Genomic DNA, 25,742 nt, shown 5'->3' with positions numbered 1-25,742 from the left:
CACTGAGGATTTGTTTTAAAACTAGCAGACCGAATAGCCTGATGGAGAGCACATCTCCAGAGAGGTGAGAGACAGCCGAGAGCTGTGTTTGTTATGAGCCCCGCGGCTGCTACAGTGCAGCTTGTTAGCTCATGGTTGTCCTGCACAGCATTCCCTGGGGCTGAAATGAGCCACGCAGAGTCTGAGTTCAAGCAGTAAGGCCGTGAGGAATGGGTGAGGCTACAGCTCCTGCTCCCTGTGATGATGTTTGTGCCTCTGCTCTTTGCAGAGCTTATGCTCCAGCTCCATGGGGCAGCAAGAATCCTCGCATTTCCATCCCTTAACGGACATACATTAGCTTACAAACCCATGCAGGATTTACTTCTGTGAGTTTATTTCTGAAGCTTATTTCTGGAAGGGGTTGCCCAGTGTGTTGCAGGACAGGCTGGACGTGGTGCTTGGGGACAGGGTGTGGGGGGTGACAGTGCTGTGAGGGGCAGTCGGACCCCAGGATACTGGAGGCCTTTCCCATCCTCGGTGCTCCTGCGAAGCTGCCGGTGCTGCTCTCCCAGTCCCTCCAGCACAAGCCCCAGGAGTCAGCAGCTGCTCGTCGAGCCTCCAATTCCTTCACGAAGTTTTATTTCTTCTTATTGCAGCGGGGCAGGCGCTGAGGAGCCGGCCGCCTTCCTCCCCTCACAGCGGGGCCGGGCGCTAACCGGGGGCCGCCTTCCTTCCCCGGGGAGAGGAGGAGGAGGAGGAAGAGCGGGGGGGGAAGCAGCGGGACCACCCCAAGCCTCCTCCCCCGGTGCCGGTCCCTCCCCGAGCCCCTCCCGGCCGTGCCGTGCCTCAGGGCCCGGCTCCTCCCCGCTGCCGGCCGGGGCTCGGCGGCCACGTCCCCGCTCGGGGCCGCTCGGGGCGATGGCGGCGGCGGTGGTGGCGGCGGGGGCGACCCCCGGCCCTTAGCCCCTCGCCACCCGCCGTGGCCATGCGGTTGTCCTGCAAGGTGGCGGCGGCTCTGCTGGGGCTGGCCGGCCTGCTGCTGCTCCTCTACCTGCTGGCCGGCCGCCACGCCGCCCCCCGCCCGCCGCCGCCCCCCACCCGCCCCGCCGCCCGCCGCCAGCCGCGCCTCGGCCGGAGCCCACCGCGGAGGAGCGGGGCCGGGGGAGCCGGCGCCAGGTAAAGCCCCCGGAGCTGCCCCACCACGAGCAAACACCACGGGGGTGGTGGTGGTGGGGGGCTCGGAAGCGGTGTGAAGCCGCGGTGTGCCCTGGAGGGGTGGCTTTTGCCCGGGGGTGGGGTGCGGGGAGGTGCTGTCACCCCCTAAATTGTGGCTGGGAGGGGGTCCGAGTGCTGCAGGGCGGTGTGAGGGGGCTGGGAAGTGCTGCGTGCTGCTGCCGTGTCCCGAACGGTGAGTATCGACAGCTTCTAAGCTGCCCAGGTCTGGTTTTAACTGCTCTTTACACGTAAATTATCATGAAAGATTGAAATCATGCTGTGTTGCATTCCCTCTCCTAGTACCTCACAGATGGGATACTTAAAAAACGTGAATATTTACAAAAAAATCTAATTACTTCAGAAAAAGAGGCAGTGTGTGCGTTCAGTGGGTGGAGGGCTGTGTTCCCCGTTGCATTCCAACTTTATTATGGTCAGTGTGACCTCATATATCTAATTAACTTGGTATGTCTTTGTGCCTTTGATTCGTGATTTCACAGAGATGTTCTGAATGAAAACTGTTCCTGTTTCTTGAGCTCTTATTCCTTAACTTGCTGAAGCAGTTGGTTTCTTACAAGCATTGTTGCCCTGCTGAATGCAAGAGATGTTTACTGTGGCTGAGAATGTGTCACGGACAGAATTCAAATGTGTGTATTAAAGCAGGATTATTTCCACTAGCAACTGTACCTCCTGAAGTCATTTTTCTTTAAGGCATATCTCTGCGATTATCATGGAAATCGAGAAGAACACTGAGGGAGGGAGCCTGGAAAGTATGAAACTCTGTTAGCGTGTAAACAACCACTCCATTTCAATGAGCTTTTCAGCGAGCATCTTCGTGTTCCAAAAGTTGACGTTATCTGACTTTTATTTACTGACTTTGCAAGGATTTTTGACAAAAGTTGTAAACTTTTGTTGTTGTTCTGCAACACAGATGCTGCACCAGACACCAGCAAGGGTTTGCATCACGGAGAAGCACAATTTTAAGGCCCAAATATGATCCTTGCTGAAAATTTACGTTGTATTAGGTACTGCCAAAATAAAATGTAATTGTTGAGGGTATCCATACAAAAATAACTTAGGGGGAGTGATGTAGCATGGTCCAAGTCGAGGAGGTGCCTACCGTCTTGGAAAGGAAGCAGCACCTGTGAACAGGTGCCACACTAGCACAGATCGCATCCGCACGAGCACGGTGAAGGTATCAGGTGGGAGGATCGGCTCATTGTGAAAAGTCTGATCCGAAATACCATGAAAGCAGTGTGGAGGCTGTTTCCAAGGGGCTTGAATTTGGAACAAGGAAAACTGACAGTAGTTGAACTAGTTATTGATTTCGGGAGTGAGTATTCCTGTTCATTGAGTAGGCTTTGCTTGTGCACAGCCTTACAGAAAAGCACATCCAAATGTTAAGCTGAATCGGGGTTGTTATTACCAATTCATTCCTATCCTATAAATAGTGATTATTTTAGTTACTTCTTACAAGCCAAGGGAGATTTACAAAATTATTTTAAGACTATGTGTGATCTAGCCAATTCCTGCAGGATAAAAAGTCCGATTATGACTACGTAAGATCTTGTGGTCTGACCATGGTGTCTGTATTCATATGCAGGCTGCATGAGTAAGTCACATAACCTCAGTGAAACTGTGTCTGTGTAAATGTAAAAAGTTGCTTTAATTCAGTTTTGCTGAGTGGATTAGTGTAGTTTAGCCAGAAGAGTGCAGGTTTTGGTCTGAATTCAGAGATACTCAATGCCTCACCTTGGACATGCGTTTGGTGTGTAAGAACCAGTCATGCTGCAGGCAAGGTAGTTTTGCAGGTTGACAATTTTAGTTTATCTCCGAGTCTCTAATGCTGCTTTCTGCAGTTGCGTGAGAACAATAGAAGACGTTTGTTTCCAGTTTTGAAGAAATTTCTCCTGATGCAAGTAGTGATCCATGGTAAGAGCTTTACGAGTCACATAGTCCCAGCTGGTTGGGGCCTGGCAAGGATTAGGGAATAGGGGCACGTGTGCTGCCTCAGTCATTAGATGATTTTGGCAAGTCTGGAGATGAGCATCACATCTGAGTTTCTGGGTAGCTTGGAAAGCTTGGTTTTGGTGGGGTTTACTGATCCTTCCTCTCGGAAGTGAGAAGTCCTGGGCCTTCAGTAAGATTTTCTTCCTGTGCATAAGTACAAATACGTGCCAGACCGATGTGTGCAAAGCATCAAAAAGCAAAAGGGTTATTTTACATTCGAAGGGCAGATGTGACCACACTTTCTATTAAACCAGCGTGGCAAGGCTTGGGAAGTGAGCCTCTGCCAGGATGTTTGCTTCCCTGGAAGTAACTTTCCCAAAGCAAAACATCTCTTATGTGGCAACCAGTCAAGACACTTTTTCTCTCTGTGCAGCCTGTGTGCACACATGCAAGTTTGGCTTGAGGTTGATGGCCCATAATACCGCAGTGGTGGCCCCAATCACACTTCTCTAACAAAGAGCACCCTTGATAAAAGCAGAAGATACAAACATCCGTTCTGCTTTTGAGTGTTTTCCCCCCTTTGTCTGAGTGGTAGGAAGAGGTTTCAAGAGTTTTTTGATTGCCAGCAACTACAGTCAGTTTTGTGCAACTGCATTAAAGTGAGAAAACTTTATTTTTAAACAGTTTGAGCCTTTCTGGTTTATATTTTAAAGTGTGAGAGGGTGTTTCGTATAACAGAGCCGCTGTTGGGGCATTGGCTCAGCGTTGAGGCGCAGGAAGGGAGCCCATCCAGTGAATCACGTTTTGATACATTGCCTAAATCTAACCTTGTTTATGCTGCGGGAGTAAATGAGATCATAATAAGAAGAAGGTTTCAAAAGCTAACAACTATATTGCATTTTGTAAGAATCTGCATGCATTATCTTTCTCCCTGGAATAAATTTGAAGGTTTGAATAGGTTAGGAGGCTCCGTAATGAGATGGGAATGCATTATTTTGAATGGATCTGGATTGATTTAGACAGGTTTTGGGTTAATTACGTTTGAGACACTTTGGCTGTGACTAATAAGAAAATTGCATGTAATCCAAACTTTAAGGCCTAGAAATGTAGGCTATTGTGCTGGAGCACTCAGGCTTCTTCTGTGATGTCAACAAGCATGCCTGTCAGGAAAAAATGTATGCAGTAAATAAAATGCCATCGGGCATCTGGGTAGGAGCTGGTCTGTAGTGCTGGGAGACCTTTGCTACAAGTATTTTATCGTGCTACATCCTACCAAGTCTGGCTTCAGCTGTTTCCCAGGGATCTATTCTGCTAGTATTTTGTTAGGCTTTCTGCAATGCTTAATCCTAGGCAGCAGTGCTTAATTTTAAAGCCATAATAATGGGGAACAGAAGGAAAGGGAAAGCAGGAAGCTGTTTTCTCTGAACAGATGGGTAAAACTGGGAACAGAGCAGGGGGGTTGACACAATATTAGTTAGATTGCTAATATATCAACAAACTACATTTCTGTACTGAAATTAGAGGATGGGGAGCGAGGTAGCAAAGACCTGGCGTATGTAATTCCTTTATTTGTTCTGGTCAAACCTTAAATTTTAAGGACCCGGTCACTGTATTGTGTTAGATGCATTTAAACGTTTAATTTAGGCCATAAAGTCCACTTATAGACTGTACCTGTAACCAGTGGGTTGGACTATAAATGAATGAAAGCCTGTGTGCATGTTCGGAAGAATTTGCTAATAACAATAATTATGGTTCTCTGTGGGTCTGTGTGCTTCTTTTAATATGTATGGAGTTCTCTAGAGGTAGGCAACTATTAATACTGGAACAACTGTTCCTGCTTTTACAGGCAGAGCAGCTAAAGCACGAGGAATTAACGACTCACCCACAGCTTTGCAGGGGCTGAGTTACTGAAACAGCCCCAAATGGTGCTCGCTCACCCTTAGCCACTGCCCGAGGACTTCTCTGGTTCAAACACCTACGAGTGTCTTTGGTGTACAGAACCTAGCCACGTATTCTTGCTTGCTTGCCAGCTGATTTTTATTTTGCGTAACAAATCGCATCCTCTGCACTATTTGCTGGAGTATTTGACGTGCTGCATCCTTTGAAACAAAGCGTGCATCTTTGCTCTGTCCCTTTTGTTGTAGCGTCTAGGAGCATCTGAGCAGGCAAGTTGGGAAAACTCGAGGTGCCCAGTCGGTGTGCGGCACCCAGCGGTAACTGCACGATGATGAGAGGACTTTGTTCTCACAGTCCTCTTGGTTTCTTAATGTACTTACAAATAGACAAAATCGTGTGCTATTTGCCATCTCCCAACATCCCTCTGCACCTCATTGCAGCTTTCTTCACTAACTGTTGTCCTCGGTGTCCCAGACTACTAATGAGATAGCTCAAACACTACCTCCTGCTCCTTTTCTCAGGCTTTTTATTCCTGTTTAGGCCATTGCAAGCTCCTGAATGCTTTCAGCCCAGCTCCTCGTGACTGATAATTACTGCAAGGCCCAGGTTTCTCCTCCGCTCTGGAGCCAGGATGGTGTCTGTGTTGGCAGTCGGGATGCCTCGTGTTCTTCCACGCCTCCCCTGGGCTCATGGGGCTGTTTGCTTTCATCGAGGGGCTTCTTCTGCTGAGTCTGTTGGAAGCACAAAACAGCTCAATACAAAACAGCTGCAGAATGATAAGTTCGCTGTGCCTAACGTCAAAAAGTGATAGCGCTTCGGTGTAGGGTTTAGAAATGTCACAAAAAAAGCTTTAGTCCCTCTCCCAGCGACTTCCACTGCCACAAGCTGTATCAGAGCAGCTCTTATCCTGCATATGGCTTGATTTAGAGACTCAATTAGAGGAAACATTAAAGGGATGGGGGCAGCGTGGGGGGAAGCGGGATCTGTGTGAGCAGCTAATTATTCACTTTAATAATTCAGCGGTTTTTACACTAATAGGTTGGTAAGTAAATACCACTTCACATAGATGTAGTGTTCTATTATTTATACGCTGATGAAATTGGGGTTTAATTAAGACTAAAGCCCAAGACTTTAAACCATTAATGAAACATGTTGCTTTGTCTAGCCAGGCTGGTATTCCTCAACACAGAAGTGGATTACCCCCTTGGTACAGAGCGCTGCTGCTACACTGAGCTGTGCTTTAATGTGTGGAAAAACATAATGACAGCTTTATTAACTGTAATTTTTCTCTTTATTTAGAACTTTTGTTTATAGTATTAACTTTACTGATTAATTTTATGTATGTAACTGTGTGCAGAGAGCAGGCAGGGGCTGACGTCCTGTGCTCGGCGGTCTGTCAGGAGCTGGCAGTGATCTATGATCAGCCTTTTGAACTTTACTCAAATGATTATGATGCTTGTGATTTAGATCCTTTGTCACCATGAATCCATCTAACGGAGCATAAATGCAATCTGTGTTGGAATGTGAATACAGTACAGTAGCAGCAATCCTGGAGGATGTGATTTTACCTCCGTACTGACTGCAGGGGGGAGGATGCAACCAAAAGGCCCCATTTTCAGAATGTCTTCAGGTCCCTAAAAGGACTCTGATTTTTCTGAGTAGCAAGGAGCCTGAACATGCCTTTTACATGCAGATTCTCCTGGCTGAAATTTCTCTAATGTCCACACAGACAGGTGTTAAGTAAAAAACCCCTTAGCTTGGCCTTACACTGCTTGCGGAATCTAGTCGGATTCAACTGGGACAAATAAATGTGTTTGTTTTTAAAAAAATCTGTATTTTAGTAAAATCTCAGGGATTCCATCCAGTGAAATGGAGAGCAGTCCTTTGAAACTATGCCAGTACCTTCAGGCCAGGATTAAGGCATGCATTTTTAAAAGCCAGATTAATTAACTGTTAAAATAATTTGCATATGGATGGGTGATTTATTTATTTATCTATTCATTTCATGATTGGTTGTCCTGTGCCAATCTAGCCAAAAGTTACGGTCCTGGAATGAAATTACTGGATACAGCTCTGTAACCTGCACTGTGTTTGAAGGCTGCCTAGGTAGTAATAAGCCCATTCTGGCTTTGTAACCTCAAAGCTGGAAATAAAAGCTATCATTTGCACTTAGCAAGCTGTTGTTGTCTGCTTTGAGGTGCTATTGAATTAGTTTTGTATGTGGATATAGTGCTGTGATTTATGCCAGTGCAGAAATGCAGGAAATCACAGATAAATTTCTGGGAAGAGCGTGTTTCTTTTTGTTGTAATTTTAAGATTCCTGATTTGTCTTGATTAACAAAATCTGGCCTCCTACTTGCAAGTTCTGTGAGTGTCTAATCAGAAAAAAACCTCTCTGATCCCCTACATCATGGAAAGGAAGAAAAAAAAAACTCATATCTTGATGCAAAATTATCTTCTTGTTTACCTTAGTATTTTTTTATATGTCTGTTACAAATTTTCAGGAAGCCTGGAGAACAAAAACATTCAAAAGAGCCTTCATCTCTACAATGCATGCATCTGGCAGTTGTGGCATGTGGGGACCGGCTGGAGGAGACGCTAATCATGCTGAAATCAGCAGTTCTCTTCAGCAACAGGAGGCTCCGTTTTCACATTTTTTCTGAGGATTCCCTTAAGCCTGAATTTGAGAAGAAGGTGAGTTTTTTTTTTTTGTTTTGTTTTGTTTTTGTCATTTGGTAAATAAATACACGAGGCACTTACATGCTACAAATCCTGGAGCAAAATTAAACTGACGTCAACAAGTAGCAACTAAGTGCTTTACTTAACCGTTACTGTAAGCGGTTTCTAAATTCCTTACACATGCATATTAAAAAAGAAAAGCAATATAACATGTATAATTCCTCCCCTCATGTCTTCTAGTTACAGGAATGGCCCTCCTCATACACAAAGAAGTTTGAATACAACATTTATCCAATAACCTTCTCAGTAGGAAATGCTCAGGAATGGAAAAAGTTATTCAAACCATGTGCTGCCCAGCGCCTTTTTCTCCCGGTAAGGCACCTGGCTTTCTGAGTAGGATGCTTCAATAAAAGGGGCTGCTTCAAGAAAAGGTTAATTCCACAGAAGGGAAGCTTCGCTGATATAATATTAAAACGATTTTCAGGCTAAAACATCTGCTTAAAGGTACTTTAATCTGTACTATTGCCACTTAAAAACAACAAAGCAGAAATCCAGCCTTGCTTTTTTTTTTTTTTTTTTTATGCTAGCAAAAAATGTGTTTCTTATTTGCCTGCAGTTCCACTAGTCTTTCAGTGGAACTTCCACTTAAGACGCAGTGCAAGAGCTCTTTCAGGGTAGATGCTGCGTGCTTTCCATAAATAACATTCTTTTCAGTGTGCAGTCATCATATCCTCTTTATCCACTATCTCCCTTTCCATATGTTAGTCCTCGGACTGATGCTTTCAGGAGTCCCTTTTCTTGTGTTGGACTTCTTTTTTGCACGACTGTAAGATTTGCCCTTAAGGTAATAATTCCAGTGTGTTCTTAGAATCGTAAACTTGGAAATTATATAAGGCTGCTGGACAGAAATAACAATTTTGCATATGCAGAAGTATGCAAAATTAAAAGAAGCTTTGCATAAAGCAATTTCAGTGAACTTGAGAACAAACAGCAAAATATCTTGTGCATTGCTGTTGGCTGGGGTGACTCCAGTGAAGTGGCACGCTGCTCACAGGCTCCAGATTTCTTCATTGCTGTCTAATGAGAAATGGGGGGACAAAGAAATCTCTACTTTCTCAGATGGAAACAATCAGGAGACAGCTGCACATCCAGATACGTTAGCCTATGAATACATATGTGAGAAAATATGTGCTGTCAGCAGTTCTGTTTATCTGCCATTTCGGGGTAGATTTTCAAATGCACAAAGGCTAGATGGGCTGGAAGTAACTCCAGCTTCAGCAGGGATCCTCTGCTCCCTGAGTTTTAGATCACCTGGAAAATAATCCCCTAGTGTTAGCTTGTTCTGTGCAGATGTGTTGTAAGGATTTACTCGCATGGGGATGTTCTCACTAGGAAAACACAATTCTCTGCTCTTCCTGTGACTGTGGCATTTTTTTGTCACGTCCGTAGAGACACTTGTCACAGAAATGGTCTCACATTTGTTGTCAGCTGTCTGATGACAGGAAAAGGGTCATGTATCGATGACCGTTCCTTGAGGCTGGGCAGTGCTTTCTCGGTTCCTTGTTTGTCACTTGTGTGTTGCTGAAGTTTGGTGTCTCCAGCGACTTCTTGCAGGGAATGATTAGACTGTTACGTGTTTTCTTGGGAAAATTATGAGGCAGCCTGAACTGTAAATGTTTGTTTCTCTCAGGGCAATTGCAAGATGTTGTGTGTGGCCAGGCTGAGGTGTCTGGCCCTCAACAGGTGGGGTTGCCCCAGAACAGTTGCAGCTGACACTGCATTGATGTGGAGATAGCGAGGAAAGTAAGTTGGAGTAAGAGCGGAGGTGGTAAGCATCCCCTTGGCATTCAAGTTCACAACCTGGCAGAACCTTAATCTGGGTAATTTCAGTCACCATTAGTGTTTATTGTTACTCTGTGACTGGGTTCTGATGTCCTCTTTGGATGAGACAGAGCTGTAGAAATCCAGTCCCCACACAGTGGGAGCAGAGGGTGTCTAGTGTTGTTGTGTAGTGGAATATTTTGACTTTTTAAATATATCAACAGGGTGTCAATATCCTTTTTTTCCTCTCCCTCCTTCCAGGCCCTAAGTATTTTCTAGATTTCTAAATGTGCCTGAATTTCCAGAGGACCCCAGGGGAGCAGTGGTGGAGTTGCTCAGCTGTTGAGCCCTCAGTTGTGCAAATTGTCTTGTTCCTGATAATGCTAAGCCTGAGTGGAATGCGAGCCTTTGATTCACAAGTGCCTCTCCTGCCAAAGCCGTCTCTTTGGCGGTGACAGCAGGCATGTGAAAGTGGACAGGAGGGAGCGAGGAATGTGTTAAAGGAAAACTGTGTGAAAATCTCCTGGTGGTTTAACTGGCTGATAAAGCTAGAGCCTAAGGGATGTGATCCCACAGCCTGTAGTGATGAAGTGTTCTGCCCTGGGTAAGAGGTTGAAGAACACATTCTCAATTTGTTGAATCTATTTGGGTTACTAATATACTAAGGGAGATCATATGGCATCCTACATCTTGTAGAGGCATTCTGTGACATCTGACCTTACGTTTGCTACATAGAGGCAGGGGAAGTGGCCTCTGTGTAATCTCACAGAGGCTCCATGTGATCTCACAAGTCTAAATCTTTTCCTGCAGTCCATTTCAATAAAATTGTCAATGGGGTCTGCAAAGGCAGAATAAGGAAGATGTGGATCATCGTTAGCACAGGACGATACCTTAAAAATAAACTATGAGGATAATGCTCTCAGCAGTTGCTACCTGACATCTCTGTTAGCAGGAAGGTAGGGTGGTAAAATCATCCTTACCAAGTAGAACTTTTGTCCTTGTGCCGTCAAGTACCCGGACATCATGGCAGTTGGCAGCTCTCTACAACCTGAGACAGCAATTGTGCAATGTTAGGAAGATTGGCAGAACGCAGCCCTGTGATAAAGCTCGATGCTGTGTGCGGTTCACAGATGTGGAAACCGAAAAATTCCCTGAAATTCTCTGCTCCCAAAGTCACGCAGGAAGTGTGAGGCTAAGACTTCTCATCTATCACCTTTTGTATGCCAAGTTGGTTATGTTCACTTCTTCCTGCCTTCCCCCCTTTCCTCCCAATAAATAAATCATCACCCAAAGCCAGTTTTTATTCTGTGTTCTGGATAGCTATGGGGGTTGTTAGTCTGACTGGACCGTAGGATCACTGAGGATAATCCTAAATATCTGTGTTTTGTTTTTTTTTTTTCCCCCACTGAGAACACAGTTGCTACATTGAAAGTGTTTGGTGGTATTGACATGGATGTTAAAACGGTAAAAAACTGTGTTCTGTTCTCATGAACGCTGTGTGCCACAGAGCTTGCTGGCAGCTGGCTCCGCATTGCTCTGGAGCTACCCAAACAACCGGCTAAAGTATCATGAAATGCTTAAGGGATTTTTGAATGATTTTAATTCTAATAGTAACTAACGTTTACAGCCTTTCTCAAAACACTGAATCTACTTAAAAGCTTTTAAGGTAGATTAACGTTATCCTTGTTCTATAGGTGTCCTCTTGAGGATGCTGAAGTAACCTCCCCAGTGGATCAGTGACAGCGCTGGGAACAGAGGCCAGGGCTTTATGTAGACAAAATTCTCTCTGTTGTAACTTGAGTTAATTGCTAATTACAATTAAGTTTAGTAACTCAACTTTACATTATCATGGAGATGCAAGCTTAATTGTGATTTGTCCCTAATTTTGCATAAAGCTCTGCTAAATTGACACGCTGGCTGTTGCAAACCAGTAGGTAACGGAGCTTCTCGATGCGCCAATATGTGTTTACACAGTCGTGTGTTATTACTTGCCAACCTTGCTAACTACAGAGACAGAAGTTGTGAAATCAAATTGCAGTTAATTGAGTATTTAAGTGAAGTGTCAGGCTAAATATAGCAAGTTCTGTGCAGAACTTTTTGACAGATTTACTAAGAATACCATCTAGCTGCAAATGAGGAAAAAAAAATAATCACAGTTCTTCTGAGCTGCAAGTGCCAGCAGAGCGAGGAAGAAGACAAGGCAGTCAGCCCATATTCCTGACCATTCGTTTCAAAAATCACAGTCTGTCAGGTATGTCTACATGGTTCGTGCTAGCAAGCATAAACTCAGAGCACCAGACACAATCTTGTGCTGCTTATGCTGCAGGTCGGATGTGCATCTCCTCCAGTGTGTCCCCCCATGAGCCCCTAGCAGGCTCAGTGCCGCTCTGCTTTGGCAGAGCCAGCTGGAGCAAGGTCTCCTACCACTGCCTGCCTCCTGCTGCTCACCTGCTTTTGACGTTGAAAAGCAGCAGTCAAAAACATGTGTTGTCCTCTGCTTTGCTTTTGAATAAGTAAAGGCTAAATATTGTTTTAAGGTCTGTGAAAAGCACAACATATTTTTCTGAAAATTCTTTTAAGCTTGGATACAGAGCTGCCTGGAACCTATGGGACATTGGGAATGCCAGAGTTGTTTAAATGAAGTTTTATTCCCTGTGTATCTTCACTGAAATCCTGAGAGCTATGCAAGGAACTCTACTGACATGATTTCTGAAATTAAATTCCTCTACCCAAGGCACAGCCAGACAGGGATGTGATCAATTCAGGCTGACATGTGTAGGTTTTAAATAAGTCTTAACACTTCACATGTGAAAGAGGAAAGTGTGAAGGGTTTAGACGGAGGAGAGCAGCTTTTCTTTCAGCCTGTTGGGTGTCCCTGCAGGGCAGCAGGGAGGCAGCAATCTTTTGACAGACCAGGAAAGAAAAGCGTGTGAATCTAAGTGGAGGAAGACAGGGTGGAAGGCATGGGGACGAATGCCTGTAGGCACCGGCTTGACAGGGAACTGGAATACTTGCTTGAATCCGTTTATATATTGGAAAATTATTACAGTCCGTTTAAGCCTTCCCCAGGCTTAAATTTCTGTGTGTGTTTGCAGTTACTGAAAGAATATTTTCTGCTGGCAGAGGCAGTGCTGACACTGTCAGTTATGCTTGAGAGGAGTTCCTACGTGCACCCATTAAACGCCCCCCTTAACCCTCTGCTAGGAAATGCCTAAACTTGTCTCTCCACCATGACACTGTGTGTGTATATATATTAAATAATTATATGTATATTATATATACTAAAAAACAAAAAACAAACAAACAAAAAAACAACAGCAAAAAGCATCCTGGTTTGGTCTGCAGTGTGCTATGGGTTCATCAGGCAAATAGCTTCTTATCATGCTCTTCATATTTGAATGTTATCACCTGTCTCACACTAAATTTGGAGGGAATTGTTATTTTTAGTGTTTTCATCTTTCTATGAATTCACATAGTGGGTCCCTATGAATCAGGGCGTGGCAGTGCTACAGAATAGCATGCAATACCCAGAATATCCTTAAGCTAAACATCCTTTTCGTCTTTTCAACTACCTGTCTTCTGTTGATTCATGCTTAAAGTAGCTATCTTTTTGGGTTTTTATCCTTTTTTTTTTTTTTTTTATAGTATTGGACTTGAGCTCTGTAGTGTGTTACTGGACTACTGGTGTCATCTTTTGTCGGTACCTTCCCCTGCAGTTTCATGTGGAAAAAGAAGTCCTGGTGGTATTGCTACAGCCTTCCATGCAGCAGAGTGCTCTGCCTGTTGGACTTGTTTATGTGCAGTTTCTTGTAAGCAGATGTACAGACATTTGCCTTCTCCTGCTCGTCCTGCTATGTGGGAAGAACATAGAGTTATGTCAGGAATTTGTTAAACTTGGCTAACTGTCCGTTGGAGTCCCAAAGTGTGCAGTCAGGTGAAAAATCTCACTCAAATCTGTACTCGCACGTTTGGCATCTTAATGGATGCCTGCTGAGCATACTTAAAAGTATTTTTTTTTTCACTTGCTCAAAGTTCTGTCGTTTCGTCTGTCTTTCCCAAGTAATCTTTAATCATGATACATTTCAATTCAGGTAAAATTAAATTTCGTTGGTATAAATATCTGCATGAATAGGAGGATTTGACATTAGTATCATTGCAGTTGGATGAGTGGTGGTTCCATGCCACAGCCTGGTGTAAATCAGCCCTTTGGATGTGCCTTTCGAGTAAAGAGAGGGAGAGAAGTGGCCTTTTTGGCTGAGACCATAGTAAGAAAATTTCAGTCCTTCAGGAATCCTTGGACAGTTTTAGCAACTAATGAAGAAGAGCAACAAAAATTCAATTGGACCTGATGGTGAACCTTAGCTAATGGTATTTCCTACCTAACAAACAGCATTACAAAGAGCTGCTGCAAACAGCAAGGGAGTTCTCTCAGGCTGTTGAAGCACTATATAATTTGCCCTACAAAAATTAATGAATGAGCGTGTAAGCACTTGGACAGCCACAAGGGGGAACATTGTCAACGGGAATAGATTAAATATCCTGGATCTAATTTACAATTTGCACCCTTGTGACCTGAGTAACTGTACTGTGCTTTTTCCTGATGTAGAGTCTGATAACAAAGGTCAGAATGTGACCTGATAAGACTTAAGAGGACATTTCTATTCACCAAGCAATTTTTTGTTTTTCAGGAGGATGTGTATACATTTTTGTGATTAGTAGTTTTCTTAATGTAAAACATTTTTACGTACTAATATTGAATGTAAGTCTCCTTGTGTAGGAACACAAGGTTGTAATAGGAAAAACATAATCCGAAATGGAGATAAAAAGCTTTCTTTTACATGAGTTGTCTACGGTGGAAGCTTGAATGTTTCATCAAGGTCTGTGGTAGTCAATCTGACTGCATGATAACGATCCAAATTAGGCTTTGTGACTGATTCTGAAAGCATCTTCTATATACATACAGAGTAGCAGATGTATATTATGCTGTATGGTATATAATTTTCAATACTGATCCTTTCAGAATCCTTGTCATACAGTGTGCAAAAATGACATGTTTTCTAAAACTGGTTAATGTATTTGTAGGTTGTATTTTTTTGTACAAGCATAGCACAGTTTGTTAAAAGAGCTAATAAAATTATGTAAATATATGTTCTTTGCATTTCATTTCTGAACTGATACTAAGTAGGCCTTGCAGATATTTTTGAGAGGTAAGTGGATTGTTGTTGGATATGAAGGTTAGAATCCAGCGTTTGTGGTCTGGTAGCTCTTCTGCTTTGCAGTTGAAATAAACAAACAAGTTATAACTGCTGTTCCTGTATGTAATTGCACTTAGCTGATAAATCAGCTCTTTTAAATGATCAGCTTAAAGTATTGACCTTTTGTCAATAATCTTCCTTTTTATTGTCTGTTTGCTTCCTTTCTTCCTCTCCTCACTGTGCAAACCCAAAAGGTTATTTTAAAGGATGTGGATTCACTCCTGTATGTGGACACTGATGTTCTCTTCCTGAGGCCCATCGATGACATCTGGCACATCCTGAAAGAATTTAACTCAACCCAGCTAGCTGCTATGGCCCCAGAACATGAAATACCAAAGATTGGCTGGTACAGTCGATTTGCGCGTCACCCGTATTACGGGACAACTGGAGTCAATTCCGGAGTGATGCTAATGAATTTAACACGGATACGCAACACTCAGTTCAAGGTGAGAAGAAATGCAGCTGTTGCAGAAAATAGCGATTTATGTGTTTTTCACATCTTTTAGTGAAACACAGTTATGTTAAGAATTAAAATTAGTAGAGAATTATATAAAGCTTATTTTATAAAGAATCTCAAAAGTATAGAATGCATACATGGATACTAAACCCAATTATTGTGAAAATGATCACTAAAACAAGTGAAATATCCTCATGAGGCTGGAGCACTGAGAACTTGCAGATGAAGCAGTCTGCTAGTAGAGAAAATGTCATCTTCAACAGTTCACACTCTCCTTTCGCAGGTACATAAAAGGAGAAATTCAAGGACCTTCAGTGTGGTCACAATGCTGTTTTAAAATTGAGAAGCTTGAAGTAAATATCCAGATAAATTTGTAATTCTTTGCATCTGCTGTAAATAAAATTTTGTACCCTGCTGCAGATGAAGTGATTCTGTGAATTGATATAAACGAGAAGGGAATGTTTTCCCTCTTTAAACTGACATCTTTCCAATTTTGTGAAAGGCCTGACACGTTAAATTTTGTTTGCTCTGTTGAGCATGTATTCTGTAATCTCTTTAAAAACTTTATTTACCCCCTGAGTGGTCTTGTTCTTCAGTCAGGGCCAGGGGTTACTCATACAAGAACAGCTTGATTAAGAAAATAAACAAACTTCCTTTTTATATCAGAATCCCTGGGAAGGGAAGATCGTTTTCAGTTTGCGTTTTCCTCACTTTTATACCTCAATTTTCACCTTGTCCCTGCCTTTTTACATTTTTCCACATTTTCTCCCTCCTGTTGCTCAGAATAGGAAGATTCTCAATAGCAGGAGCTGACATCAGAGCGACACCCAGGAGACCTTCCTTTCCCATTCAGTTAGATTAACAGCACAGTCAGCTCCGCTATTCCAACCCTATCCGGGTCAATGTTTCCTAGCAGTTCTTCATTTTTCTAGGTATCTGACATGGCTTAGCAGACGTAGGAATATGTGGGTGCTATGCTCTGAGTCATACATCACATCACTGTACCCGGGATTAACCCATTGCTTCTGTTTTTCTTCCTGCAGAACAGCATGATACCAGGCGGTTTGACCTGGGAGGAAATGCTGTATCCATTATACCAAAAGTACAAAAATTACATTACGTGGGGAGACCAGGATCTACTAAATATTATTTTTTACTTTAACCCAGGTAAGTAGGGATTCTTGGAGTCATGATTATCTGTGCTAAGAAATCTTACTGACTTCACTAAATTTAAAAAAAAAAAAAGCTGTTTGTTACTTTTGATGGCATAGTGTACTCTTGCATGAAGATCATGTGTACGCACACGTAGGATTTGCCACCTATAAAAATACTTCTGAAAGTGGTGCGGGTAATGAGGCTCATACTTGGCTCTAATGAATATGTAAATATGTCTTCTGGAGATTGTGAGAAAATAAGTATAATGTTAGTTTCATGATCGAATGCAGACAAAGTTTAAGTTGCATATGTGCTTAAGAGCTTCACTGGACCAGGGCCTAGCTGGAAAATATTTTTGTTTCAGATGTTTATCTGAGCACAAGGTTGCCAAACATTCTCCAAAATTATGGTCTATTTTTCTGAAATCCAGCTGAATTCTGACACTTATGCAAATAACTGTGTTACTATAAACAGAAAACAGAAACAGCCACTGAAATACCTCCTTTAAAGCCTGCTGCCCTCCTTCACTGCAAGTTATGTTTTGAGAAATGTGCGGCTATCCTCTCACCTGAATGACTCATCCTCAGCAAGCAGCAGAATGGTGTCATTTATATTCTGCTGTTTAGCTGTGTGTTTTCTACTCTTCCTACATTCTGCTTGCTCTGGTGCTATGAAGAGCTCTAGAGGACCTCCTATGTCTCAAGATGTTATCATGGCATACCCCACCCATCCAAGGGATTGCAAGGCTCCAACAGAGGGTTAGCACGACCAATCTGTATATATTTGTAAACAGCAAAATAATATATCAGATTCCTGTCTGTCACTCTTGCACAATGTCTCCATAAACAATTTGCAACATTTCTGGCTTCTCCTTCCTGTCCTCCTGATTTTCAGTCTTACTTGCATGAGTGTGCATTTCCAAGGAACTGGCAGCTGAAAGCTTCTTCGTTTTAAAAGGGCGTGTCTTTTTTCCACAAATGCTGAGGCAGTTTCTGGAAGTTCAGCTCCCTTGAAGATCATACAGAAGTAACTTCAAGCTCTTCCAAAAACAGTAACATGTAAGAAATGCAAGGATTTCAAAATTGCAGCATAGTAGGTGCTTTCCAAAGAAGCTGAGAACCTTATTTCACACTTGGGAATGTGCTAAGCATCCATCCTTATTTGCTTTTCCTCATTTCCTATGTGACCTTGTATTCCCTCAAGTGAGCTTGAAAACAAAACAAGTTTGGATTTATCTTTATTCTGTCCCCTTTCCTTTTACTCTGAGGAGTCGTAGTGGAGGTAACTGGATGTACTCAAATCCAGCCAAAAATACGGGAGAGCAAAAGCAAAGCAGGAAGTTAACATCTGTTTATTGCAGACAGATGTCAAACATCAGCGTCCTTGGTACACTGCGCATTAGACTCAATCCTGGGGGAATATAAAGTGGAAGAAATCTTCATAATGAAATTATAAATTAATTTCCAAAAAGACATAAATATTATGAGAATAGGGTCTTCTGGAGAAAGATGAAGCTGGATTGGTCATAAAGTCAAACTGAAGTTGCTAATTTAAGCATGGAGAGGAGAGAAAAAAAAAAAAAGCCCATTGAGTGTTCTCTATCAAATCCATATGTTGAGACTCTGTTCTGCACCATAATCTGCCTTTTCCTTGTAACTGGTAAATATTTTTTTTTCCCCAATCAAGTAACATCAGACTGCACAAGAAAAGGAAAACAAAATAATCGGATACAACTCAAACAGCAAACCAGACTTTCCCAAGTTTTTAAACTGCTGGACTGATGAAACTGACCTAGGAAAGAATCAGTCGAGACTGCTGCAGATGGCTTTTTATAGATGCACTGCATTGGCTTCAAACTGCACAGAACTGTGCTACCTGGGGCCTGGAAGGATGCCCCCTTCTTCCTTTCTCCCAAGGCTGTTCAGATGATTGACGTATCTGAAGGCTCACAGAGCAGCTGGAGGTCAAGCCCAGCTGTGAGAGCAAAAAATGTGCGAAAGCTTCATGGTGAGAAGAAGGTGGAGAATACTCAGGTAACACGTACAGGAGTTGATAAGCACCTGATGACATCCTCTCCCCGTAGTGGCCTGCTGAGCAGTTGTGCTTGCAAACATCTGCTCAGGCTTCCTGGAAAGTCCCCGTTAACTGGATCAGAGTTTGGATTGGGGAGTTGCAGCCCTCCCTGTCCTTCCAGCAACACCAGGGAGGGATTTTGGATGTGTGGTAGGTCAGACTGAATGGAGACCATTTACCATCTACTCTCTCTTGGGCAGTCTCCTGCTAGAGATGCCTTTAGAGAAGAGCTGTTTCAAAAACATTTTCTCTCACTTCCTCAAGAATCACACAGGAGCTGCTGCACATTTCTTGGGAAGCTAGGAAAGGCCAAGTGGAAACTTCAATCCTCAGCTCTTCTGACACGACCTGCCAGCATAGTGGAATGATTCATTGTGCTCCATTTCTGTAGCAAAAAGGTCACAGGCAGTGACATGATTCATTATAAGCGTGTTACAAATACTGTGGGTGTATGGAGAAAGCTTAAAAAAAATCAGTAGGGGAAATGAGGTTAGAAGCCCTTTTGAGAAATCAGGCTGATCTTTAAAATAATCTGCACCTTTGAAATGAATGGATGACAACTCTTAGGAAGACTACGGATAAAATACAGTGCCTCTTGTGCTCTGCTGTGTCTCAGTTTAACAAATTGCCATAGCCTCAATGAAAGCTTCAGCAGCAAACACTGGATATACTTTGCAAGCTGCCCCTGCTATCCCCAGCAGGATTCAGGATTTTGCACACCCATCAGTGCTCCGTGTGCTTCCCCCATCATTTCTGTGACTCTGGAAACTTCCTCCTGTGGCAGAAGACCCTGAATAGTGCCACATAGCTCGTACTCTCTAGGTTTGATTCTGTCATTTCTAACCTTGTAAATACACTCTTGGTTTATATTTGCACCCAGCCTTTTCATTGCCCTCCCCTCTCTTCTGATCAGCTCCAGTCCAGCAGTGCTGAGGGAGGTGTAGCCATCCTCTGAGGGAGGGAAGCTTCTGTGTCTAGTCGTTGCTTTGGATCTTTGTAAAAAAGTAACTGATTTTTTCTGATCGTCAGTCCCAGCTTTTCCACAGAACCATGGCTTAAGTTGTAACTCTTTTAATGTCCTTTTTTCCTTTTTCTCCCCCTCTTTTTTTTTCCTCCCAACCCCCTGGCTGACACTGGCAGAGTGTCTCTACGTGTTTCCATGTCAGTGGAACTACCGCCCTGACCACTGCATGTATGGAAGTAACTGCAAAGGTGCAGAAGAAGAAGGTGTCTCCATTTTGCATGGAAATAGAGGTGTCTACCATGATGACAAGCAGCCTACGTTCAAGGCACTCTATGAAGTGATACGTGATGTAAGTCTCCTCTTTTGATAGAGGCAGTTTTTTTTTTTTTTTCCCATGTAGATTCTAGCTTTAAGCAGGTCACTCAGATCGCTATTCCAGCACACCAGGCTGAGCGGAGTTGTGATTCATGTAAACCCTTTGGTCACAAATAATGAGGTTGCTGTGGCCTGCCCTGTTATACTAAGATAATTTGAACAGTCTTCCTTCATGTTACAACAAACTTCTAATCAAAACGTCCAATAAATTGCTTTTCTGTGATACTGGAGGTGGAAGTAGAATTTAATGGAGTTCTTTCTGCTGGCACAGCATATCTGGTCCATAAACGCCAATGCCCAAAGCTTGTACTCCCTGAGTACCTGGAGCCTCTAGGCACGGGGAAGGCAGAAGGGTATTTCAGTGGATCGTGTACAGACACAAGTCTGTATTTTCTCTTTGATTAGAAAAAGTTTAAGCTGTAGACTGCATAGTCCATATAGAAAATAACATGTTTACTGTCACCAACTTGTAGTTACACATAAAGTACATGTGCATGGACACGTGGATTTGAGCTGAAGTTCCCTAATTCTGTTTTGGTTGAAGAACATTGCATTGCAGACTCGTAAGGAGAGTTGGAGAGGACTGAGTTGATTTAGGCTGTGCCTGCATCAGTAAGTCACTCAGCACAATAGGAGCAGACTCATGAAGTCAAACAACTGTTTTTGACGACTTGGTATTGGCAGTCTGAGTGTTCAGAGGTTTTGTTTCAAGCTGCCTTGGGACTGGTCCTATGGGCTTGGAAGCCTGTTACAGTTGGAATGTATAAAGGGTGCTCCTACAGGATGTTTTCATCCTGTTTTAGTTCTATCCAAAAGGATTTCAGTTCGTGCTTTCCAAATAAGCTTCTTCAAGTAACTGCCTTGCTTGTACGTGTACAACTCTACTCTAAAATGTGTTTCATAGCAGTGTGCCTATGTTAGCGACCTTCCTTTAAGTACAGACTCTAGAAATGCAGTTTTGGAAAGTCGACTGTTTTGGGTATTATGCCCAGACAAACTTTTCTGAAAACATGCACTCTAAAGCAGACCAGTGTTCAAATGTCTGAAGTTTAATGGCACTTGGAAGGGTGAGGTGCAGGTCATCACCTACCCTATAAAAGGTCTTATAGCAACTTCTAAAAAGCTATTTTATAGCGACTGAAAACTAACAATTCTCTTTCTCTTTCCTTTAGTTTCCATTTGAAGACAATCTCTTCCAGTCTTTGTACTATCCTCTTCAGTCTAAGTTTCTGGACACAGTGCACACTTTATGTGGGAGAATTCCACAAGTATTTTTGAAGCAAATTGAGAAAACTATGAAGAAAGTGTATGAAAATCGTGTCATTGTCTACCTGGGGGCCAACCACAGATACTAAATGTAGCTGTGTTTTTTACTTGGAGTTTTTCATTCTTGCACTCAGACATCATGAAGCATTTAAATGAAGAATGTGACCTCTTTTACTCAGAAAAAGATATATTTTTTTTCCATATCCAATTTCTTAATAACTCTCTTAAACTGCAAAAACAGAAGAAATCCTAGAGATCCACCTAAACTGTCCTCTTTTAGGCATTCTGTTGTCTTCCTACATTGCTCTTGGTTGCCACACAGTGAGTTGATGATTCTCACTTTTGTTTGATGAGTTCAGTTTGGTTATTTGTTTAAGACCAGCTGTATTCAGTGTAACTTTTTAAGTTGTGCAGAAGTTTGTACTGAACTTAAGCTCAACAAAGAAGTGACAGTTTGAGCTATTTAATATGTATGGGATATAACTCTTGAAATGATAAGGCAAATACTCTTGGCTGTCATGAGAATGCTAAATTACAGCAAAGGTCACTCTTGTCATATGATGAGTAAAAATTTACTGTAGTGTAGGGAAAGCATTTGCTTAAAATTGAAGTTCTGTCTGAAGGTGTGTTACTTGCTGTTCTTCACACGTAGGACCTAAGATTTCTCTTACAAAGGTTAGGGGAATAGAATAGTCCACTTTATTTTACAGCACGTTTTGTCCAGTGATTGTCGATTTTATCCTTTGCTATTCAGTAGTTTTATGAGGGCTTCTCACAAAGGAAATAGATGGAAAATAATTACAACATAAACAGCAAAGCAGCATACAAGTAATGGGAAGGGGACGCAGTGGAAGCTGTGGCACCTGCACAGGTAATGCACAACACAAAGAGAATCCTTTCTTGCATGGAGCGCAGGCATGGTCTTCCTCTCTGCTCTCCTACAGGTTTAAGAACATATTCCCTAACTTGGTAATACTCATTGCATTAGATGCAGCACAAGAACATTGTGAATGAAGAGTCCAAAATCAGGTATTATTGTTCTGTTTTTAATTAATTAATCCTCTTTAATTGCTATTTACTGCACAGTGATGATGCTATGCCACGGAGAACCTTTGTTCTGTACCTAGGCTGGGAGACAGAACGCTGGCTGTGACCTCTGCTTTTGGCATTGCCGGGAGCCCGGGCCGTAGGAAGGTGACTGCCTGGCAGCTCCCTTCCTGGAGGTACAGTTCTATGCTAGGATCATAATGGATAGCTTCAAAGTGAAAAGGGGATACAAGAAGGCTTTGATGTCTATTTAAGGTACTTCATTTAGTTTAGATGTCAAAAGTATGATCATCGTACGATATGCACAGACAAGAACTTCCTAAAACTTGCAATAGCCGAGAGGTGATAGGGACGAGTTACTGGGGAACGGAAAGTAAGGACACTCTTACGGAGCAGTGACACAGGAGCAGACTTGCAGAGAGCATCTTTTAAGTGTAAACAAGCCCTGATGGGTGCATGTAGGTGGGAGCATGTAGAAAACAGCAGAAAATGATCTTACTTTCCAAGCGTGTTTAGCAAAAGAAATTCACTCTTGAAATTACTGTGTTTTATGTCTCACAGGCAAAGTAGGAGAGAGGTGAGGAAGGTGAGATGCATGAAGCTTTCCTTTAGTGAAAAGAAAATGGATACAGTTTGCATATCCTGTATACATAACATGCATTTATTAGAGATAAATATCTGTTGTGTGTGGGTGAGGGGTAGGATGTGTTTCTGAAGTTACAAAGGAGGATTTTGGAAGAGTTGTGCTTCTGGAGGTTGCTGCCCTATCCAGTCAGGACAGATGCACAGCTTCATAAAAACCAGCCTCCAGCAGAAGGTACTCGCAGCACACACATACCTCTCCTTGTGTGGCAGCTCACAAGAGAGAAAAAACACAGACCTTGCTGGCATCTCCGGCTGCCAGATCGGCTGCACGCGGGATTAAGTGCTGACAAACTTTTTCCGAATGCACGGGGTGTGAAAGTGGCTGTGACACATCCCGAAGCGTGCTGTGTGAGTGACACGGCGTGGCAAACTGCATCGCTACCCGATCGGCTGAGCAGAGGGGGTGTTAAAGCAGGGGGTGTGCAGTCTTGGGCCTGGCAGTTTCGCTGCAGGCCTGCGCTAGCCCTCAGCGGGCCTGACACGCAGACACGTCTGCTGTTCGCGCTTCTGTGCTGCAAATTCCAGTCGACAATTTGAGCATGTTTTGTGACTCAGAGACATTATCTTACAGTCTTTGCCACATAAGTGTAAATTGACTTGTAAAAGACAGAGGCCCTTCTGCATCTGCTCTGATGGAAAGCTCAGCATTTCCTATTGGGAACCAGAGAGGCATTGAAGCTTCAGTTTAGGTGTTGCTTTCTCACACAACTCGCCTCAGTATTTTCTATTTCAATTAGTGTTCTAATTGCCGCTTAGAAAACACTGCATTTCTAGATAGAGCAAAGCTTGAAAACAATGCAGATGGACCTTCAAGACTTCAAAACCAGGAGGCAATGAAAGGAAAACTCAGTATGCTGTTTTAAAACGTTTAAATTAATGTAAGCCTAACATAAGTAAGCCTTTTAGGCTAGCAATACTGAGAACTTGTAGAAATCTTAGCTTGCTTTTTGATCTTTATTTTTGAGTATCGGGGTAAAGCTGCCTGTAGGTCAAATGAGGATAGATGAGACGCATGTTGGGCTCTCTGAATTCCTCATTTCCGTGGTATCTACAAGCCACAGAAAGTTGCAGAGCAAAAGTCTTGTTGCCCAGACAGTTGCAATACTGATGCTAAGTGTCTGGAGGTTAGGAGGCTGTGATTGTGTAAGCCATGATTCAGCAAAACCCTGTGCTAAAATGAAGGAATGGAATTAATCACAAAACAAAGGCATAATTACATATAAAATGATTAGACTTTAAAACTGCTTTTTATGTTTACAGGGGGTGCTACATTATTTTTAGAAAGAACTGTGTTATGTTTGCAACAGCTATTGAAATGTATGAAGTATATGCTTTAACGTGGAGATGTCTGTTCATACAGTATCAGCTTGCAGGAGGAATGGGGGAGTTCCCCCCGCTGTGCTTTTTCTGAAGGGGGGAAAAAAAGCTATAATTTGAACTCTCCAAAGTGTACTAAAACAATTATGTAACTTTGATTCTGCTGTTGTTGTTAGAATTATTAATTTATATTCTGTTACAGCTTTCAAAAGCATATTGTATTTTGGTTTTAACAGTAGTTGGTTCTAGTATTAATCTTATTTAGAAACCATTTTTCATTCATTTCGTATTTCATACTTGTGGTTAATTCATGTAAATTAGCCTTCATTTACTTTAATAATGGGATATGTAAATACTTACATAGACCTTGTATCCTCTTTTCTGCTTCCTCTCATATTTTAGTTATTTCCAGCGGTATAATGTAACCAAAACACCTTTGTTAACGTAACACATTCAGCAGTGTGTCAAACAGAGAAGGGAAAACCAAAATAGTTTTCTGTAAAGGAGCAGACACTCCAGCAGGCTGAATGTGCTGGTAACAAAGAATCCCCTTGAACATGGAGAAGGAAGCAGTAGGGTGCAGCCCGCAGAGCTGTGCCCTGGTTACATGAAGGTGAACCTGGACCCAGCAACCCTTCGGTTCTCTGAATTCTGCCCGTAGTCAGTAGGCTTATATGCAGTGCATAAAGTTAAGTGTGTAAGCAAGTCCTTGCTGTATCAGCGTCAAATATTCAGGTTTTAAATTCGCTATATTATACTTGAACTTGCTGAAGATAGATAAATAGGGGCTTTGTATTAAGAGCTGCTGAGCACCTCCTTTTAGCCCAAAGCCATTTAAGAAAGTGTCAGGTTACAAATGCACATTGTAGAACAAAGAACTGCCAGAGTGGGAAGCACTTGGTTGCATCATTTATATAACGTGAGAGCTTTTCTAGGTTATTTGCCTGCATATTACAAAGGAGGCTTAGATAGCTTTGTTATCGTTTCTTTTTTCTTACAAGAGGAAACTGGAAACTGCTGTGTGTGTGCATACCTACACAGCACGAGTGTGTGTGTACAGAGCTGTGTACCTTTTCTGTATCATCAGATTCTTGTGTATTTTTATTTGACAAGTGCACCAATTGTTTATAGCTCCCAAGGAGGCATAGCAGTGCATTTCTGTGTTAAGATCTTCTGGCTTACAATATAAATAAATGAATTTTTAAGCAAGCTCCGTATTTTTATTTATATATATATTTGTGTGCATACTGGGTCTCGCTGGGATGGAGTTCAGTACTAGTGCTGTTAACTTTCCGTTGCAGCATTTCTGCCCATGCCCGTTTTGAAGAGTTAATTACTTTATCTATGGTTGACACTAGAATTCAGTGATGTCTGTTCTACAATTTGCTGTCAAGGCGGCTGTATTCTTTGGTATGTTGTAGCCTTTCTTTTTCTTGTTTAAGGTAAAAGGGGTATGGCCTCAGGGAGGTGTTGCCTTCTGCTCACCTGGTGTTGCATTTAAAATGTATGGCTTGCAGCACAGCACAAAAATCCACCAGCAAGGTAAGGTTCTTGGCTGCGTGGCTTGTTCTAAGTAGTGGAGAGCGAAGTGGAGAGGGAGATGCAACACTGGTTGAAATATCTCCATGCGTCTATTTGGTCTGTCTGCATT

The 25,742-nt window shown here is 42.6% G+C and overlaps 1 protein-coding gene and 1 long non-coding RNA gene across 2 annotated transcripts; both read left to right on the top strand.

Moving 5' to 3' along the window:
- The first annotated feature begins 815 nt into the window (after positions 1–815).
- GXYLT2 (glucoside xylosyltransferase 2) lies at positions 816–25,300 on the top strand. The gene is made up of 7 exons (XM_068695000.1): positions 816–1,155; positions 7,542–7,731; positions 7,957–8,088; positions 14,987–15,238; positions 16,293–16,416; positions 19,618–19,790; positions 20,989–25,300. The coding sequence occupies exons 1-7, from the start codon at positions 965–967 to the stop codon at positions 21,169–21,171; spliced, it is 1,245 nt and encodes a 414-aa protein (XP_068551101.1). The 5' UTR covers positions 816–964; the 3' UTR covers positions 21,172–25,300.
- On the top strand, positions 8,097–12,067 carry LOC137862705 (uncharacterized). The gene is made up of 2 exons (XR_011100484.1): positions 8,097–9,519; positions 9,799–12,067. It is a non-coding gene; the product is annotated as an uncharacterized lncRNA (long non-coding RNA).
- Positions 25,301–25,742: the final 442 nt, after the last annotated feature.

The sequence above is a fragment of the Anas acuta genome, chromosome 11, assembly GCF_963932015.1.
Source record: "Anas acuta chromosome 11, bAnaAcu1.1, whole genome shotgun sequence".
NCBI lineage: Eukaryota > Metazoa > Chordata > Aves > Anseriformes > Anatidae > Anas > Anas acuta.
Note: the sequence above shows the minus strand (reverse complement) of the source record. Positions and strands in the feature narration are given on the sequence as shown.